Genomic DNA, 21,230 nt, shown 5'->3' on the forward strand with positions numbered 1-21,230 from the left:
CTAACATGTTCACTCAGGTTTGTTGATGGTGGAGCGTGTGGCCGCCTTGTGTCCCAGAGCGCCCTCATGCCCGTATTACGTTCTAGCTCTCTCTTTTATCTATGCTGTAATAGCTAGTCTTGCTGGAGTCCCTGCCTGCACTCAGCACACGATGTACATTTTCCCTTAACCATTATGTGGAAATGAACATCTAACAATGTCTCTCTCTCTCTCTCTCTCTCTCTCTCTCTCTGTTGAGAGCCACACGTGCTACTCCTGAGATACCAGTGATCCTGACTCCTCCCGCCCTCTGGACCGATCCATCCTGGTGTTATCATCTTTCAGCCCCCTGTCAGCCTCCTGTCAGCATCATCATCCCCTTTGTTCATGCTCTAATTTACTTGCAATTGTAACTGCCCGCTGGGTCGGCACCTATTGCACACCTGTCTGGCCAAGAAGGGGTCTCCTCTCTCTGTGGTCCTTCTCAAGATTTCTCCCATTTTCCCATTTCCCTTTTGGGTTTTTGGGGAGTTTTTTCTTGCCCGCCATGAGGATTAAGTCAGGGGGTGCCGTCCTGTTTTGATTTTGACTGTTGTGGCCTGTAAAGCCCTTTGAGACTGTAAACAGTGATATTGGGCTCTAAATAAACTTGAAACTTGAAACTTGATCTGGAGGCTCCTTGATGACTTGATGTGTGAGATGATTCTGCTGGCCAGGTTCTGATCCCTGACTGAACCCTTGTACCTCTGTCACCCAGTAACACACTCAGGGGGGACGTGACTGGCTGCTACTGGTCTGGAGGTGATCCAGAGGAGAGCAGAGGGAAGCAGATTCCCCTTGATCAGCACAACATCCAATGAGGCTGGTTGTATTACATCACACATGATCTCACTGTTGTGGAAATCCAGAGGAAGTCGACACTCATCCAGACCATCAAAGATGAACATGACTTCGTAGTTCTCATAGTCAGTGATACTCAGTTCTTTTGTTTCTGTGAAAAACTGATGAAGAAGATTGATCAGACTGAGTTTTTTTCTCTCTCTTCAAATTCAGCTCCCAAAAAGGAAGTGGAAATAAGAAGTGGATGTCCTGATTAGCTTTTCCCTCAGCCCAGTTCAGAATGGACTTCTGCACAGAGACTGCTTTTCCAATGCCAGCAACTGCCTTTGTCAGCACATGGGTTTGTCCTGTCCAGGTAAGGATTTAAAGATGTCATTGTATTGTATTGGTGTCTCTGTTGTTGCTGGTCTCCTTGATGCTGTCTCAATCTGTCTGCCCTCATGTTCATTACTGACTTCTCCACTTACACCCTCTGTGATGAAGAGCTCAGTGTAGATCTCAATGAGAAGTGTGGAGTTTCCTTGCTTTGATAATCCTTTATGTATACATTAGAATTTCTTCTTCGGGTTGGAGTTGAGTTTGCAGTAAGTCACAGGAAGCAGTTCTGATAAAACAGAACAATTAAACAGAAACATTAACCAACCATCACAGGAGTTTGGTTATTTTGGTTATTTATTTAAGATTTTCACATGCACGCACACACACGCACACACACACACTCAGATATCTTTTACATATTTATAACACACATACATTTGTTTTACACATACACACTGTTTGTTACCTCTTGTTCAGTTCATTAGATGACAAAATGAGATCCTTCAGGATGAAGATTTGTAGAGTGACGCCCACTGTCTCTGCTCTGAGGTCATATTAACCATAATCACAGCACCCAGAGATCTTTCATGTCTGCTGTGTGTCAGCCAGGTGAGTGTGCTTCATGTTCCTCAGGATCTGCAGTATGATCTTCAGCGCAGCACAGGAAAGCTCCACTGTGCAGCACAGCTGAGGATTTAATTCCCTAAACCATGAGAGACATCCTTACCTCACATCAGTACTACAGTCAGACTCTGAACTTCAGTGGAGGATTGACCACTCACTCTTCATGGACACACTACTGGGTTCAGGCGAGTCTGATCTCTCCTATTAGACTGGACTAAAACACAGACTCATATTGCTACTTAGTGTTTGTTCATTAAGGCTGATAATTACAGCTCCCCTAGTTTAATTGTGCCTCCAGTAGAAAAGTGAAAGAAAACTTCAATAGATGTAGTTTCATTTCTTCTTCTTGAATGTCTGGACCATTTAAACATTTAAGTTTTTCTCACCTCTGAATTTCATGGTGAGTCAGATTCCTCAGAGAGGCTTGTTTTAGAGTCTCCCATTATTAGAACCAAACCAGACAAGTCCAGGAACAACTTCAGTTATCCTGGGTTTCACACGCACACAGTGTGTAGAGAGAGCAGAACAAGACAAATGTAGAGTGGTAAATTGTGAATATAACTGACATGAATGAGGTATCAACACTAACACAGCTAAACAGAACTAATAAAAACTTGGTCAGAAACTGTGTCTTAGACCAGACAGTGACTGAACTGTAAAATTGCTCTAAGACTCTGACACTTAAACTTAATCCCACAAGCCACAATAGTTGCCTTAAAGAAATCAGTTATAAGACTCTAAAAATACTGAATGATTTATCAATGCATTTCCACCAATAAAAGGTCTCAATGAAATATGTGCAGTTTCACATGTTTAGTGTAAGTTGTAACATGACCAGAGCTGTCCACTTCATGGTTGCACCAAGAGAAGAGGACGGCTACATCAAAAGGGCTTTTCACACTGCACTTAGCCCAGAGCTAAAAGTATTCTTAGAACCTTGTTAGCCCCAGGCTAAGGGAGCTGCTAGCCCCAGGCTAAGAAAGCTTTCACACTGGCACAATCCTGGCACATTCCAAAGTTGTCTAACCAAGACTTTAGCCTAGGGCTTGCTGGCCCTGCTCCAGAGCGGGATTAGCCCCGAGTTTGTGGGGTTATCTCCTGAAATTCAGTTAAACACGAGGTTAAAAGGTGTGAAACGGGGCTAAAGTAAACATGGTAGTGGTAGTCACCAGCAGCAGCCGGTGAGCCGGAAACACGAGAGGAACAAACCTCCCCTTTAAATCTATCATTAGTTTCAACCTGTTGCTGTTAATCCTCCTTGATTAACAATTAAACCAACGATTCGCAGAATAATTAACGCCAATTGCATAAATAGAGTAGGCTAAATGATTACCACTACAGTCATTTAGTGATAGTATTATTTCTGTTTACGGAACTGTGGCGCATTTGTTATACTCATACTTTCTTGTAATTTGTGGATACTTGTGCTTTCCGCTGTCTGACCAACATCAGAGAATATTAATGTCAAATGTGCTCATCTGATCTGCAGGATTCTGCTGTTTAAATGCGAAACACAGTGGATTGTCTGAATCTTATGTGCTTTAGCGAAAGCTACAGTGTGAAATTGTTTAACAAGGATAGAAATGATCTGAGTACGTATTGGAAAGACTAATCCCTCAATGTCTTTTACATTGTAGCTTTGTTGTGTTACACAATTCAGATTTAAAAACAGGAAGTAAAGTTACAGAAATCCATCTCAGTTTCTGAGAATAAACTTTTTGGTTAGGAAAAAACAGATCTTTTATGTGCATAATGCATCAGCGTTGAGTGCAGAGCACAATAAAGTTTAGCACTCAAGCCTCAACTCACTCACTCATTATCTAAGCTGCTTATTGTTGGATTTTCTTGTGATTTTACAAGTAAACGAACCGGACCAAAAGCGCGCTTGGAGAAAAGCTTTATTTGGTTGGTGGTGGAAACCGGCAGCATGTCTGCCTGCAAAGCTTAACTCAGAGAACTGTTACCGTGATCGGCCTTTTATACCAACAGACAATAGGTGTACAACGTTGCTTGATGCAAATCAGAATCTAGGTGTTAATGCTAAATTCCCCTTTTGTCTGTGATGGCTGCCATTTGCCCATTACCGGTTGTATTTTGCCTGTGTGACATGGCGCCAAAGGTGTGAAGCTTTCTTTGTATCTATGGTAATACGACCATCAGGTTAAACAGTTCTCTTATCCTGAATCATGTCAGTTCAGATGTCACTATAATCTTACATTATCCTAATTAGGGTCACGGGGGGTGCTGGAGCCTATCCCAGCGCTGAAAGGGCAAAAGGCGGGGAAACACCCTGGACAGGTCGCCAGTCCATCACAGGGCAGACACACAGACAAACACACTCACATTCATACCTAGGGGCAATTTAGTGTCTCCAATTCTCCTAATCTGCTTGTCTTTGGACTGTGGGAGGAAACTGGAGCTCCTGGAGGAAACACACGCAGACACGGGGAGAACATGCAAACTCCGCACAGAAAGGACCCTGGCCGCCTGGGACAAAGTTATCCAAGGGTCAACTCTTACAAGGCTCTTATAAGAGGCTGTAGCCCCAGGCTAAGAGTATACAGTGTGAAAAGCCCCAAAGCCCCCAAACAAAAGGTTAGTAAAGTATGTTAACATGAAGACAGGACAATGATTTTCAGTACACATAGTCTTTAAAGTGTGTAGTACTGATATATGAATTTGCAATTACTCAACTTTGTCCAGTGTGGTCATCGAATGAGTACATGTTGACAATAGTGACCGGCGGGATAACACAATGTTTCTAGGTATAAACATTAGGGCTGCCGCGATTAGTCTACATATCGGCGACGTCAGGGGTGGGCCTGTTTGTCTTTCTTGGGGGGGCACATGAGAAACCCAGATTGTTGTCATGCTGTTACCTCTTAATTTGATCACTGTTTTGTCTTGAAGTGATGGCTCAAGGTTTAGTCTTTGAGTACAACCCCATGTTGCAAACTAGCACACAGCTTTGCCGCCAACCTCAGTGAAAAAATACTTAGCAGTCCATGACTTATTAAACACTCCACATCTATATTCGGCATCGACCATTCGCTTTTTAGTGCTCATTTTGTGTAGCAGGTGACTCCAAATTGTACCTCCATCAACTGTGTTGCAGAAACAAAACGAGAATCCTCATAAACTCGCACAACTCAACGTGCCTCAGCAGATGCCACTATGACTTCCACTCAATTTCAATCATCACTCATGTCGGTTTCAACTGCATTAGGAAAAAAGGCATGCACTCTCATGACACACAAGCGTTTCCAAACAAAAGCAAATTTAGGTCATTTCATTCAAAACGATGCGTCGATTTAAAATATTGATGTCCACGCATATTCATCGTCAACATCATCGATACATCAACACACATACTTATACTTATGCTCATACATAGTTCTTATTCTACCTAACTTTCTACTCTTTTCTTTCTTTTAGTTTCACTTTGTGTCAAGTACTGGATATATTAGATCTAAGTGACCACCCAGAGAAGGCATGGAACATTGCATTTATCCCTCAAAACAAGAAAGACGCTGTCCTCAGTGATTGCGATAGCAATGGGTCAGAAATATGATGGGGAAACCGGCCATTTGCCAGCCAGGCTGTTGAATGCATATGCTGAACTTGTGCAAACAGATTATGACAGGAACAATGACGACCTCCCCCTGACCACCACCCCTCCCTGAAATACTACCCACCTCCCCCACCCCCTCCACTGTTGATAATGAACAGCCAAGGGCAAAGCTGCAGGTCGTCAAAAATAAAGATCGAGTCTTCAAAAGATCAAAGAGGCCTGCCACCAACATAATTCCGAAACACATAGTATACAGCCCAATTGCTGTGTGTGTGTGTCTGTATACACACTCACACACACACACATATATATGTATATATTAGGGATGTCCCGATCTCAAAGATCGGTATCGCGGCAATCAAGGCATTTACTGAGCTTTACTGAGCCCGACCCTAAGCCCGATACTTTCTTTTACACCAGCAGTCACGCAGGTGTCGTAAATGAACATAATTTGTGGCAGGACGCGGCTAAAATGTCTGCAGTATGGAAATATTTTAGATTGGGAGACGAAAGCAGTCCAGCAGCTACTCGTAATGTTTGCAATACGAGCATTTCACGAGGCGGTAGTAACACAGAGCTGCGTTCAATAGGCTACTACCACTTTGATACAGCACCTAAAAAATAAACACTCTGGCGGAATACAGTGAGTTCACTCAGGTAACAGGCAAAGGCTGCTCTGAAGCAACACCCATTGGAGGATATACTTTTAAAAGGAGAGACAAATTTCCTCAAGACAGCAACAAGGCCAAAAAGATTACCGAGGTAACTAAATTAATTGCTTTGGATGACCTGCCCATGTGGTATTGAATGCAGAGGTTACTATTTGAGAGACAGCAGCAGTTAAAATGAATGCCGTCACAATTTTAGATTTTTAAACATTTGAAACACTTCAGGTTTGGGCGCTGAATTGTGTGTGATTTTCAGTGCTTGACAACTTTGCACCTGTGTATGTTTTTTTTTGTTGTTGTTTCTTGTCCATATAACAACACTTTGCACCTTTTGTTTTTTTTTGTTCTTTTTTTAATACAACACTTTGTACCTTGTATTGTATTTGTATTGTTCAGTTTACAGCAAATAAAAACCAGCAACTTGATCTTATAACGGGTCTTTATTTGAATGGTGCAATGGCATTTACAGGTCACTCAATTTTACATTCTTACAATTGACTGGTCAAGCTGGCCATGACACACAATGTTGGGGAGACTGAAAGAATGCCATCAGGTCGTTCCGTACCCCAATAGCAGCCCTAGTAGAATGGCACCTTGACAGATCGCGAGGGTCCAGAGGTTCCAATAGATTTGAGTCCCCTGCCACCACTCTTCGCCACTCGCCTGGCTGAGGAAGGAACGGTTGCAGTGCATTCCATAGGGCTTTACAGACCTCCGACATTATGGAGGACACTGTGCTCGACGCCAGTTTGTAGCTGGCTGCTACTGCCTGTTGGCTTCAACCTGAAGCCAAAACTTGAACAGTGATTGCTAGTCTATGAGAGATGTCTATAGGCATACTGTGCATACATTGGTGCAAAAAAAAATGGTTGCAGATGACGAACCAAATCGTCAAATCTACCTGCAGACATCCGAAAATACTTGAAGTGCATTTCGTCATCCATGTCTCTCAGTGGCTGAACAAGCACAGAAAATTCATCTTCCCGCCGCCTCAACCAGTTGAGTGGACGTACACACCGTCTCCTGCGATGTCTTCTCTCTTTTTTGCGCTGCTGAACTTTTAGCAAAAGTAACTTGTGTTCAACATTCAACAGCTCCAACTCCAACATGACCTGTTCTGTTTCAGTCTCCATTGCTTACAAGAAGAAACAACACAGTGGTAGGAAGGATGTCAGAGAAATATCAACACAGTGCCAGATAAACTGTAGCGCCAACTAGCGTTCTGGCGGTGTAATTACAGAGCAACGCAGACACACTGACACAGAATTATAAATGCTCACAACGACGTAGGCTATGCGTGTAGGGTATGTGCGTAGGCTCCACGTAGACCCTACGCAGAAGTATAAATCAGCCTTTAGCCTAAACTAACGACCACAGAGAGCAATACAGTCGCTTCACTAACGCTAAGGATTAATAACAATGGCATACAAAAAAGAGGCTCTCAGAAAACGTATCAGCGTAACTGACAGTTAGACAACTTAATGTCGCAGGTTAGGTTTTCCACCTCCCTCCTGCTCCCTTGATTGTTTCTGTGTGGGGATTTGCAGATCTGTGAGTACCTTAATTACTGGGTGGTCACTTTTAGTGGTATATCTAGGCAGGTAACTCTTTCCTGGGCGTACGTCTTCTCCCATTCCACCCTTCATGTGAGCCTGGCTTCCTAGTTGGCGGTGTGGTCTGAAATTTGGTTTGGCTGTTTGCGTCGTCGTGTCTCTATGATTTCCTTCTCCAACGATTTAAGGTATGCACTCTTACTATTTTTCATGCAGTGCAGGTCTATAGTATGAGTTACCAATGTTATCTGCTGGAACTTTTTGTTTTGTCGCGTAGTTGGCTCACTTCTGGGCTGCAGATATGGTGCTATTGTTCCACTTTGAGCCTCTGCTTTAAGCAGCTTTGCTTTGTTTGAGGTAGGCTAGCTCCTTTTATGTTCCCAACCTCATTCGGTTTTCATTTTTACCTTTTGACCAAAGTAATTCTCTCTTGTAGTCTCTAGTCCGTTGGCATAGTGCATAGGCTACGGTTTTTGCAGCTCTTGCCCTTCCGCCGTTGGGGAAGCTGCGCTGTCATTTCCTGCCCTCCGTAGGCCTGGTTGTGCACGACGGTGGATGGCCCCTCTTTCCAGCTCACTGCCTCCATTTCTCTATGGTGCTGCTGTACTCTGTGTTAATTTGGTCGCTGTTTGTTTTGTTTTACCCCCTTTTTTTTGCTGCCTGGTTTGAGTGCAGTTGCTGATTATTTTTTTTTCTTTTTCTGTTGGTTACTTGTGTTTCATGGTTTTGTTGTGAATTTGTTTATTCATTTTTTTTTTTTTTTTTTTTTTTTTTCTACTCTCTCTTGGACAGGAGCTGTTGGGGCCAAGCAGGTGGCAGACCAGTCCCTAAGTGGTGTCCCATCACTGGCCCCTTTCATGGTAGAGCCCTCGGAGTGTTTATTTGGTTTGCGGTGTATCCACGTGTGGTGTTTGGCCTCAAGACCCCTTCCCCCTTCAACTTGCCCCTTACTGCAGCAGTAAGCCCGAGCCCTCCCAAGCAGCGGTAAGTCCAAAGTAGTCAGCCCTCCCAAGAAATTTCGTAGGGGTGAGATTCCCCTAGGTGGCGTTGTCAACAGCTTAATACTTCCCCTAAAATATCCATCCCAAATTTCCTTGGTTCCCCACCCCCACTCACCACACTAACCACTTGAATAATTGTAAGATTAAATAAAATCGAACACTTGCATATATTTTCTGGTATAACTCCCACAGTATGCCTTACCCTTACTTGCTCTACTGGATCTTTACAAGAAGGTTTATTTTGTAAAATAAAAGTAAGGCTCGGCCACAGGCAATTTTTTTTTCCTCCCTTAATGCATTTGCTATTCAGTTGTCAAGCATATACATTGAATTGTTTGTAATCACTTTTTTAATGTACTTGAAATGCGCACTGTGCAACTGTATTACCTAGGAAAATACAAGTATTGGTTCGGGACTTGGTATTGGCAGATACTCAATATTAAATGACTCGGATTGGGGGTAAGACAACTTGATCAGGACATCCCATATATATATATTTCCTCTTTGTTCAGTGTAGGCCTCTACTTGAATGTATATTCTTCAGACCACCTCTTTGCTAAATGTTATCTTTATGTTCAATGTGATGTATTACACAACTGCTATACGGTTGTTGGTGAATTTTGCACTTAAATTTCACAGTGACAATATTATGTTATATATAACAATAAGGTTACAATATTAATGTTTCAATACATATTACAATAAAGTAACAATGTTGAAATATGTGATTCATATTGGTGTTGTATAAGGCTTTTTGATATATGAAACAGTCACATTAGAATGTGATAGTATTCTAGTGGCAATGCTTGGGACTACCAGTGACAGAGTTTTAAATGTGTTGATAACTGAACTGGGATATGTAAGAATTTTTGTGACTGCATAGGAGAAATATGTTAATTCAACACATTATCCCACTGGTCACAATTGTGACCGACCATAAAACACTCTTCCATGGAATTAGGTGATAAAGTGTATCAAAAAGTAATGATTATTTCAAAGGGTTGCTAATGACACATGATACTGATATTTTCATGTCTGGGAAAACTTTGATTTGGAATAAATAAATTTGATTTGTTTCAGTATGTGAATCTCTGTGTGAAAGTGTCTGTTTGTGTGAGAATGAAAGAGAGAGACTGTGTGTGCCTGTGTTTACTGATTATACTGAGTTGTACGTAAATGGTCTCTAGTGATTCAGGAGAGAGGATATAAAGCCTCCTACCACTGTTCAGTTCAGTCCAACTTTTTACAGTTCAACTCTAAAAACAGTTCTCTCTGTAGGAGGCGCTGTAGTCATTCGTCTCGTATACTATACCCACGAAGAAGATAGAACCGCATGAGGGAAGGATAACGTGAGGGCTACTGTAAATTGTTTTTCTTGTAACGTTATTTCTCAGTGTTGTCGTATCTTTCAACGTACGGATTATCTAAAAACAGCAGCAAAAGAGATGGAAGACTGCCCCGTGTTCATTTACACAAACACCGATTTCGTTACTCATGTATGTAGATCCTACGGAAATGTCGACGCGCCCACAGTGTCAAGGTTTGACATGACTCTAAGATGCAGCTGGACGGATAAAATGAACCGAGGTCTTTTTCGATATCATCTGGGAGATATAGAAACACGGATTGTACCCGGTCCTTATCGTTATGTTGCTCAGCTTAATATCTTGAGAGGAAAAGAGCGAAGGAAACCACAGGAGATAATGAGCGTCCAACAGAGCTTTGACGCAAGACAGTTCAATTTCAACAAAATAAATCCAAGTGAATTCATGTTTGAACTCGTGAAGCAAGCCGTACCCGGGGAGCGTCCAACTGAGAACGGACTGACGGGACAAAGTTGCAGAGTTGTTATCAATGTTAGCCCACTGGAATTCGGCCACTGCTTGTTGGTACCAGAGCCAGCCCGATGCCTCCCTCAGGTTCTGACACCTTTTGCCATACAAACCGGCATTGAGACTGTGTTTCTAAGCGCTAACCCAGGCTTTAGGGTTGGATTCAATAGTCTTGGTGCATTTGCTTCTGTGAATCATTTACACCTTCACGGCTATTATCTTGACCGTGAATTGGGGATTGAGTATGCTTCAGCCGAGCTCTTGGTGCCCGACAAAAAATTACACTGCACGACGGAGTTTCCTGCCGGCTTTCTGTTTTACACCGAAGGGCAGGATTTGGGTGAAACCGCGAGTGCGGTTTGTCAACTGACCGATTTTCTGATTCGTGAAAACATTGCACACAACCTGTTCATGACTCGTGGCTGTGCTCCAGACAGTGATGGCAAACCATTTCCCACTCGCCACGGAGTCCGTATTATGGTTTGGCCCAGAAAGTCATGTTTCGGGGCAAAGGAAGAAACAGCATTTAACGTGGCACTGTGCGAGTTGGCAGGACACTTACCATTTAAGAACCGAGAAGACTTTGAAAGGATAAAAGAGGAGGAAGTGAAATCCATTGTACAGAAATATCTGCTTTGTTACGAAGAATTTGACTGGTTGCAAAAGCGAATAAAGACATTGTTTTTAGAGAGTAAAGCTTAAGCTGTGACGTGACAAATGGAACGCGCCCAAAAGTAACCATAATATGTGACAAATTCTGCATTGTATGGAAACATATGACCTCTGTTAGTGCATTCAGGGATTTTACGGTCTTGAAAATATTCGTAATCACTCTCATGTAAAGATCAAGTCTAATTGCATACGTCAATTAAATTGTGTCTTGTGAGGTTTGAAAATGTTTTTTTTCCCCCCTCAAACAATTTACGCAGTACATAAATGATATGGTAAATATATTAGTCTCCAGTGCACAGTTAAAACAGGCCCAATGAAGTGACATGGAAACTCAAACCAAATGTTGTTCAAATGTTATTTATTCATAGTTACACTTAAAATTTGCCATCGGCGTGCTTCATGAGACTGTACTAGTTATAACAATGCTAAAATAGTTTTAGCAAGATTACGTGGACAACAAAGCAGTATTACATTGTATATCTGCAGCATTGCATAATATACCACCAATTTCCAGTGATAAAACTCATCCACAACACAATAAAACAAAAAATCATCTGAAATATTATCTCTATGTTTTTTTTTAATCTAAAGAAAAAGATTAGTGGTGGTGACACTGATACAGAGGTGCATGAGTAAGTATTGAATGTGTTAAATCTGGATTTGCATTAGTGTCTGTCATATTGCACAAGACCATTAATAGAATATCTTAAGTCTTCAAGTAGTTTTCAGCTGTAATAACAGATTGCAATGAGAAGAAAGACCTCAGCAATCCATCCCTGACCTCACCCCCTGTCCTGCTGCTTAGCAACGTCCCAAACATGCATTGCCAACCATGGCCTCCCGGTTTCACAAGGCTGATACTGCCACCATAAACACAGGAAACAATGCCTTTGAGGATAGAGTTTCGTTGTTTGCCAAATGGGAGGAGTTTGTGAGGGCTGTGAGAAAGAAAATGCCTTCACACAAACCTTTCTCCTGATTTCAAAACTCGAAATAATGCATGTCCTCATAACCTACTCAATGATAGAAAAAAACACATCTCTGCTTCAAAGGAACTGCTTATGCAGCCGGTTATTCAGCCACCCAAAGCCACATATTAAAAGATTACACAGCAGCTGTTCACAGTTAAAAGCAGGAAAATGGACAGATTTTGTTTCACTGGTGACACAGGCTGGGCTGTAACAGGGCCTCCAAATACAGGGCTGCTTTCAGATTAAAATGAGAATTTGATCTGTTGCCATAGTGACTCAGACTTTCTGACACAATGTAATGACTGGACTACGGGTGTACATGAAAGGGCTAACACAAGCCCCCACCCATTATTCCCGTATAAGGCTTTTATAACGGGGATCTTTTGGCAGTCCTGTTGTCACAGAGCAGTGGGAAGACTTGGGTTTTATCAGCTGAGGGAGGGGACTGCCTCAGGTCTCCAGGATAAACCATGGAAGTGATAAACAGTGAAGGGAACCTGTTACAGAGTCATCCAGAGACCGCTTGAGACTCATTACAGCATGCATGCAGCACAGTTCCAACACAGCACAGAGCAACGTAGCTCCAACAAGTTCAGTCTGAACAAGCCCAGTCTAGGCGAGGCAGAGGAGGGGGTCGGTACAAGTTTGTTTCACCAGAAAATGGCACAGAGAAGACTTCTGAGCCCAGAGGAGGAGATGGTTTGTGTGGTTTTCTGTGAAAGTAGAGCTGTAACTGTATCACTAAGCTCATTGTAATGGCTGTATTAACGTGGGAATGAAGATTAACTGAAGAAGGGTAAAGAAGAAATGATCTTGTTTAACTGACAGAGATGACATTAAAAACAACCACGTTTAGAGAAAATGAGAGATTGTCCACACGTAGCTAGATTTGTTTGTTCATGAACAGGTTTGACATAATGGGTGTTTTTACAGAGCAGTAGCAGATATTAGGCAGGTCTAAAGGTTAGAGAACTGGGCTCGTGACTTGAGGGTTGCCAGTTTGATTCCCAGTACCAACATCTATGGCTGTGTGCCCTTGAGCAAGGCACTTAACTCTAATACTCCCTGGGCGCAAGGAATGCTGCTCCTGCGTCTGGTGTGTGTGTGTTCACTACTGGTGTGTTGGATGGGTTAAATGCAGAGGACAAATTCACTGTTCGCAGTGTGTGTGTGTGATCACGGACATTTACAATATGGTTTTACAGTCATGATCGTAGGACAGAATCTGCACCTGTGAGTATGTGTGGGTGAAAGGTTAACTTTGCATGTCAGGCAACAACTGAGTGAACCTGGCCCTGTGGACTATTTTACAACTCTCACTTAACTTTTCTTTGTCTTCATCAGATCCTCCATTCAGTCCTGTTCTCTGTCTCTCCTCAGAAGTTCCTGTTACATCGGCTGATTGTCATCAGTCACCTCCCCCACAGACCTTCAGACAAGAGCGAACTGGGAGGTTGGCCAACCATCACTGTACAACATTTAGCCGCTGTTTGAGCTGTCCAATTGAGAGCCAATTACACACCAGCGTTAAAGCAGTCACAGGGTGTAGGCCACACCCGTCGCTGATGACAGGGTGCACGCCACACCTGTCTCTGATTTCCTGTGTTTGGATAAGTGCAGAGATGATTAAATCCTTTGCCACCGACAGCTTCTAAAACACCAAGAAGAAGAGTGGAATATTTTCCAATACACGCTTTCCAAATCTCTTGTAAAGTATCTGAACAGTGGAGAAACGCTGTGCATTGCAGGCAATGAATTAACAAATGCCAGATAAAAATATATTTGTTCAACTTCATGTTTAAGAGAAAAAAACAGTAAACCAGCTGTCTTCAGAAATGCAAGACAAAACTGATTTTATCCCCTGGAAGATTAAAATTGGTTCCTTTTGCTTTCGGGTGTGCAGATCATTATCAGAAAATGAACCAGAGTTTGCAGCGCTGTTACCCTGGTGATGGTATTACAGGTCTGCTGTTGATTTACCCCACCTGCCTGCTGCACCTTATGGAGGTAACCCTATAGCACCTGGCTGGCGTTAACATGTATTTTTAAGCTAAGGTGTCACAGACGTCTAGGGTGATTCTGAGGTCAGTCAGATGGCCCAGAGCCCAGTGTGAGGCAGATCCTCTCCAGTGTACAGTCTGACTGGTGCCCAGTGTGAGGCAGATCCTGCCCAGTGTACAATGCAGTACTTAGTGTCAGTTTCATCATAAAATCCTAAAGGCATGAATACATCTCCGTGTAATTTGAGCAGCCATGTTAATCTGCTCATAATTCTCGTGACAGAGGCTGTACTCTTTTCTTCTCAGTGCTCCACAGAGGTGCTTGTTTCCATTCTCCAGGACCTCGGAGACACGCAGGGGAATCCTCATTGGTAAAGCAGGCCTGTAGACCAGCTCACACAATATCATTGCTACTACAAAGTGTGGGACAAATCTACATGAATAATATGTTCCTCTTGTTATGCTAGACTAGCCCCTAGTGCTATCTTTATTAGTTTCAGACTGAAATTAAATGAAAACATACAAAGTGTGACAAATTGTACTGTTCCATGATTATCGTAAATGCATTGGTGCTGTGGAGTTGGCTTCCTCATATATAGTTTGAGGTTATATATAGTCTTTTGACAGTATTGCAAAGTAATTTTATATTTTGCCAATGCTTTGATTTTGCTGTGATATTATTTTGTGTTGAAATTCAGGCGTATTTTGTCAGTGTTTATGAGTCTGGATATAGACGTGCAGAACCTAACACTTTTCTGTCTGCCATGGAAATGGTGATTCAAAGTGCCCTGATCCAGGAGCCCAGGGTCCTTCTAGTCTCTCATGACATTCCCAACAGGCTGTTCCCAGAGTGGAACTACAGACTGCTGACCATGAGTGCCCACACACTCAGTGAGGAGCCTCACACGGACAACACAGAGAAACTGGCCAGTGACACACTGGCCCTACTGCTCAAACTAGGCAAATGCCTTCTTGAAGCGTCAAAGGTCTGAACAGCTTGTCAGATACCTTATCTCACAGTCAGGAGTACTCTTCCTCCAGCTCTCTGACTCTCTGATGCTTTGAGTGTCTGTGCAATGGGTCGTGCAGTTATCTTTTGAATGTAAAGCAGTAGTACTTGGTTGGTAATCTGTTTTCCGCTCTCCTACGGTTTGGACCAGGGTTCTACTGAATCTCCACTGTCTGTGCTGGATGAAATGCCAGAGCTGATTGTGCCTCAGGATGTGGTGAGTCAGCTGGTGGCCAGAGAGGACCTCATGACCCCTCAGCAGTACCTACAGTCCTATTACATGCCTCTCGATGTTCTAATGGACTCAGGTAAGCCCCGCCCCTCCACCCACAGAACACAGGACTCTCTGTAGCATTCTCTCTCAAACTGCCAACAAACTGCACCTCTCAGACACTGGTCCTGTGTTTGCTTTCCTTATCTCTCACGTTCAGACAGTCGTCAGACTGACACACATTCTGTCCTATCACTTTCCTTCTTAGTTGGCAGTGGGGTGGGTCTTGACATGGTTAAGTTAAGTTGGTGTGAGACTCATCTGTGATTGAGAGCAAATGTGTGTGAGGTTTTGAACATGGCTACTGCTGAACACACCTAAGGTCAGCGGTTCACAGTAGGACTGTGGTACTTACTATGGTACTACACTACTTTGTTATCTGACCAACCCAAACATCTCTACCTGTTACACTGACAGTGTATTATACACAGTTATATCTGTGACAGAGAGCAGAAGTGTGTGTGTGGTGAGTTTTAAAACTGAAGCAAACTGTTCCACAAAACTATTGCTTAATGTACATGGACTTACAGCCACTAGTATACTGCTGAAATGTTTTTCTTCTTAAGACTCCACTGAAGAGCTCATTCCTCTTTTGGACAAGGCAGATGATGAATGAATGAATGAATGAATGAATGGCGTCTGATGTCTTCTGGGGTACAAATGATTTGTAGAGGGCTGTTTGGTTTATTCAGAATGACCAATCAAACATGATGAGATTGTGAGATTTATATTTTGATTTTGAATTTGTTTGTATATTTTATAGCTGTGTACAATGTGTTGTGTAATTATTTGAAGGGCATATATTTGGAAGCAGTCACCCATCCACAGTCTAGCGTGTTGGCCCCACACCTACCAGAGATATGGGCCACTGTTCATGTCATTTAATCATGCATGGTCCAGAACTATTCCCACTAACACTGAATGAAGCACCACAACATTCTAATGACAATGTTAACAGAGCTTTAGCTACATGAAAAACCTTAACACTAACTCTAATGACAATGTTAACAGAACGTTAGCCACATGAAACACCTTAACACTAACTCTAATGACAACGTTATCAGAGCGTTAGCCACATGGAGTGAAGTTCTGTAAATGATTTGGATGTTATCAGATGAAATCAAGAGCAGTGCAGAGGATTGTTTGAATTTCATACTATATTTCAGAAACAAAGGACTGTGTTCTTACCCTGGGCCCTGGGAGGGTTCTTTTTGATAAAAATACACCATTTCAGCCAGACAAAACTCTACAGTTATGTCAACAAAAACCATGTCTGGTTCTCAACTTATAAAATCAATGAAAGAATAGCAAAACATTGTCCTGTTCATATATGACTGTGCAGCTGCACTGTCAAGTAAATGTATGAGTTTGTTCAAATGTGAGGTGTAGTCTCCAGCCTTCTCTGTAACATTCAGTCACTCAGCCGCCATTATTTCTGTGTAACATTCACTCACCCAGCCGCAGTTATGTGGGTCATTCCATGTCATTAGAGCTATAGGCATCCACCAAACCATCTCAGAATTGGCTGATAATTTTTTGTTTTGAAGAATACAGTTACCAAGTTACCAAGCTACCAAAGATAAAAAAAAACCCTGTGACTGAAAAAATGCTTACTGTAATGGTAGTTTTCACAGGTACTAAATAAATTCTAAACGGAAAAGTTTTGGGAATAGGAAGCTAAACTTTTGGGCTATGTCGTGTCAGAATGTATTCTTCAAGACAAAAAAAAAAATTATCAGCCAATTCTGAGATGGTGTGGTGGAAAGATTTTCACATTTCCGTTTAAATGACATGGAATGACCCATGTCTGTGTAACATTTACTCACTCAGCTGCAATTACGTCGTGTGATGTTCACTCACTCAGCCGCAGTTATGTCCGTGTAACGTTCACTTGCTCAGCCGCAGTTATGTCTGTGTAATGTTCACTCACTCAGCCGCAGTTGTGTCCGTGTAACGTTCACTCAGTGGTAATTATGACCGTGTAACGTTCACTCAGCCGTAGTTACGTCTGTGTAACATTCGCTCATTGAGCCACAGTTACGTCTTTGGCATGTCTGTGAGTAATATCTTTCTCTCTCAGTCTTAACACAGGAAACAAACAGGTTTTCCTCAGAAAGAATTCATAAATTCATAGAGTTCGCCTGCTTTGAGATATTAGTAAACATGGAACTCAGCTCCACATTTGGATATTGTTCTCTCTCAGATGCACTGTGCTGTGTTTCCCCTCTTAAATGGTGTGTCTTGAATCCTATTTTTAATGCAAAGTTGATCTTTTAAGTCTTATCTTTTTTTTTAAACAAAAACTATTTAAATGTTTTATTTAAATGTTTTTACAGAATGCTTGTGGCCACAGAAAGAACATCTCCAGGTTGTCTGACAGAGTGAGACTGTTATTGCTCCATCACTCCATGACTGTGACTAAACACTGACCCTGCTGGACAGAAAGAGCACCTGCCTGAAGCACTGGATTATTTACTTTTATATATATATATATATATATATATATATATATATATATATACAGGGACGGCTGGTATAAATGGGCTAGCAGGGCTAAGCCCTCCCTATCTTTTACAATAAAGATGAGAAAATTATTGTTAAAAAACCTTATAACAGACTGTTTTACATTTTGGTGGAACCTAGAGCAGCAACAGCACCAAACAATCGCAAGAAAAACGCAGGATATACCCAAATGGGCTTATTTTTTACAGCCCAAACACAGTAGAATCAGCTACCGTTCATCTTCGTTGGGTCAAGTGAGTGACAGGTGTCATGCCACGCCCCCTTGATTTGCTGATCATTTGGGCTAAATTAATTCAGCCCACAGCCCATTTACTTTTGACCAATGACAGCGACTGTTCAGACGGTACATACAGTGAGGTGCTACTGTAGCACCTGCATGTATGAGAGTGGGGAGAAAGAAGTGAGCGACTGTGGCAATGGTGGGCGTTAGCATGAACGAGGCGGATTATTTACTTTCACATCCCTTTTCTTCGATGTCGTTGGTGGAAAAATTGGAAGTGAGGAGACTGGGGACACATCGTCTAAACGACGTTCAAATAACACAAAAGGACAAACGACAAAATCGTAAGTTTTGAAACTTGGTTTTAACGAAAGGACTGGCTAGCGATAAGTAGCTAAGAATTCGCTTTTCTGTTTCCCATGCTTGCTTTTTGGAGGAGACACGGCTTGGACCGTGAATTCCTGTAAGTTTCAGCTTTGCAACCGCACTCCCTGCCAGAACCCAAAGACTCATTGGTTTCCTTCACACTGCCCGGCGGGTTGTAGGGGACGCCGCGGGATCGCGGGTTGGCATTGTTTACGGTCGGGACTAGGATAGTTTCTGATCGTCTTCGATCCTCCAACTTTCGTTCTTGATTTACGAAAACATTCTTGGCAAATGCTTTCACCTATGTGCAGTACGGATGGCCCCGGCTGTCCCTCTAAATAATGGCCCTGTGTTGCAAAACGGTTGTGAAAAAAAAAAAAAACGACAACAGTTGCAGTATCTATGGGCAATCATAACAGTTGGAACACGTTTTGTAGTGCATCCCTAGGTAGACCCTTTTCTGACATTGTAGGCTGACAATGTGGAGCATTCTGTTCTATCATGCAGCCTATCATTCCATCATTCTTGCATATTTTGTTTTTGTTAAAATGGCATGTGTTAATGTGTACAGAGGAAAATAGTTAAATGGTATGTAGCCCGTGTGTGTGTGAGAGAGGAGGGGGGGAGACAGATACAGAGTTTGTTGGCATCAGGCCATTCTTGTGGGTACCTCTCTATGGTGTTGTTGTAGAGCACTTGCTATAACAAGGTATATATTGTCCTTGCTGTGACTTGGTATCTCAGATGTGATGCTGCTGTTGCTGCAGTGTAAATTACTGATGGGTATAATCCACTTGTTAGCCCACCCACCCAATATCACCACCAGCCGTCACTGCATATATATATATATATATATTAGGGGTCGACCTATATATCGGGTTTGCTGATATATCGGCCACTATCGACCCCTTTTGACACTTATGGGTCCATATCAGTATCGGCCTCCTCATATCAGTTTTGCCTATATTACAACTTGGTTCTCCTGAACTGGGATTACTGAAGTGTTATGTGATGTTGTAAAAAGGCTTAGCGCAGAGAGTCTCCCTGTTTTCGTTTACCTGTATTCTTATTGGTTAATAGGAGACATGACTGATGTCCCATAACAATGACCCCGCCCCCTAGTTAGGTTGTTGTTGAGGGGAAGAGATGTAGCGGTGCTCTGAATTAGCTACGTATTGTCATTGTGTACAGGCATGTGTATGCGTTCTTGAAACCTGTAAGTAGCCTTTTTTCACGTTCTGTAAATATATTTAGATCGTTCAATTATTATATATAATTGCAGTTAACTTAAGATAGAAGGTTTCAATGTTATGTCATCTAGTATCTCTGATAAATGCTGAGTAATGGTAGCAGCATGTAGCCTACCACGTCCTGGACGCCGAAGTTTGAATATGAAAACGAGTGTTCTTGCTGGTAATACGCAGTAGTACCAGGATGCAATTGAATCGCTATTGTTGGACACAGTTACATGTGTACAAATGTGGGATCAGCCACATAAATAAGTACCACAGATGACCAGCTACCAAACGTAATATAGCAACACCTGTATTTCTAATGTGCAGGCACAAGCCACTGTGGAGAGATGGTGCCAATTCGTGATAAACATGCTGTGCTGCTGGTGTAATGATGTTATGTTGAAACATTAGTACCCAGTACTGCTAATTATGTTGTATATTGTAAAATGTTGTAATTTAATCCGTCCTGGTTAAGCCAGATCATTAATGTTTAAATAAGTAAGATATATATTGCTAGCAAAGTGTAGCTGTGCTTTTTTATTACATTGCATTTTAGCGTTTCTTAATATCTGGCATGTAATAACTGTGTTGAACTCTCGTGTTTGTAGAACCATACACGTGCATTAAAGAAAACGAAGAGTGGCAATTGGACACCTATGTTGCATTCTTGCCGGATGCCCCGGAGTGGTCACAACTATCCCGAATCACATCATAAATAGACTCAGTCTTTAATATGATGTCTGAACACTTAATCTACTTTCTTAGTTTAAATGGTTTTTCACTTTAGGTTTATCCACATTATGTAAACAGATTTTTTTCTGTATTAAAGTTAGTAAAAGAATAATTATTCACTCAGTGAAGCAGTACTAGATCTGTATATTGCCTGTTGTTTCTCATAGAAGGTATCTTCAAACAAATTCATTATGATTCCCTTCATGTAGTTTTATTATTGCAACTGCCAAATATGATAAATGAATATCAGCCCAAAATATCGGCCAAATATCGGTTATCGGCCATCCTAAGCAATTAGATATCGATATTGGTATTAGCCCTAAAAAATGCATATCAGTCAACCCCTAAATATATATATATATATATATATATATATATATATATATATATAAAATGAGGGGCCAGACAGGACATGTATAAAGCTTAATATATAAATGTAACTCTGAATATATAAGTGTAATTCCTGAATATATAAATCTAACTCTGAATATATAAAAGTAAGTTTATACACAGGCATGTCACAAGACAGCCGTTTTTCTTTTTTCAATAATTTCTTTTTTTTCCCTCATAGACTACTGACTGAGCAAAACAAGTTTAACATTAGCGTCAATAACATTTTACAGTACAGTGAAAGACAATCAAACAAAAACTTTAAATAATTTAAATTTGAATGAGGCAATAATTTGGACTTCATTAAGTGGTCCATATTTCCTTGGTATTAGGACCAAAGTAAGGGAGCTACATTTGACAGAGAATTGCCAAGGGGATGGCCCAAAGAGGTGGAGAAATAGTAAATAATCTCATAACAAGTGTTGGTTTCATAGAAACCCTTGCTGCAAAATGCG

The 21,230-nt window shown here is 41.8% G+C and overlaps 2 protein-coding genes across 2 annotated transcripts; both read left to right on the forward strand.

The window, feature by feature from the left end:
- The first annotated feature begins 9,928 nt into the window (after window positions 1–9,928).
- Window positions 9,929–11,088, forward strand: gdpgp1 (GDP-D-glucose phosphorylase 1). Its single transcript, XM_030774842.1, has one exon. The coding sequence runs from the start codon at window positions 10,000–10,002 to the stop codon at window positions 11,086–11,088; it is 1,089 nt and encodes a 362-aa protein (XP_030630702.1). The 5' UTR covers window positions 9,929–9,999.
- A 1,481-nt stretch (window positions 11,089–12,569) lies between these two features.
- On the forward strand, window positions 12,570–20,368 carry tex47 (testis expressed 47). Its single transcript, XM_030774843.1, has 7 exons — window positions 12,570–12,728; window positions 13,374–13,482; window positions 13,933–14,036; window positions 14,336–14,400; window positions 14,814–15,015; window positions 15,190–15,346; window positions 20,262–20,368. The coding sequence occupies exons 1-7, from the start codon at window positions 12,570–12,572 to the stop codon at window positions 20,366–20,368; spliced, it is 903 nt and encodes a 300-aa protein (XP_030630703.1).
- The last annotated feature ends 862 nt before the right edge of the window (window positions 20,369–21,230 follow it).

This window comes from Chanos chanos, chromosome 5 (genome assembly GCF_902362185.1).
Source record: "Chanos chanos chromosome 5, fChaCha1.1, whole genome shotgun sequence".
Taxonomy (NCBI): domain Eukaryota; kingdom Metazoa; phylum Chordata; class Actinopteri; order Gonorynchiformes; family Chanidae; genus Chanos; species Chanos chanos.

What these genes read in the sequence shown, in the direction of transcription:
- gdpgp1 (XM_030774842.1), top strand. Translation starts at nt 10,000, where the DNA reads ATGGAAGACTGCCCCGTGTTCATTTACACAAACACCGATTTCGTTACT.
- tex47 (XM_030774843.1), top strand. Translation starts at nt 12,570, where the DNA reads ATGCATGCAGCACAGTTCCAACACAGCACAGAGCAACGTAGCTCCAAC. An exon ending in AGACAAGAGCGAACTGGGAG is followed by an intron (nt 13,483 to 13,932) that starts GTTGGCCAACCA and finishes TCGGGTGTGCAG; the next exon opens with ATCATTATCAGAAAATGAAC. An exon ending in ACGCAGGGGAATCCTCATTG is followed by an intron (nt 14,401 to 14,813) that starts GTAAAGCAGGCC and finishes GGTGATTCAAAG; the next exon opens with TGCCCTGATCCAGGAGCCCA.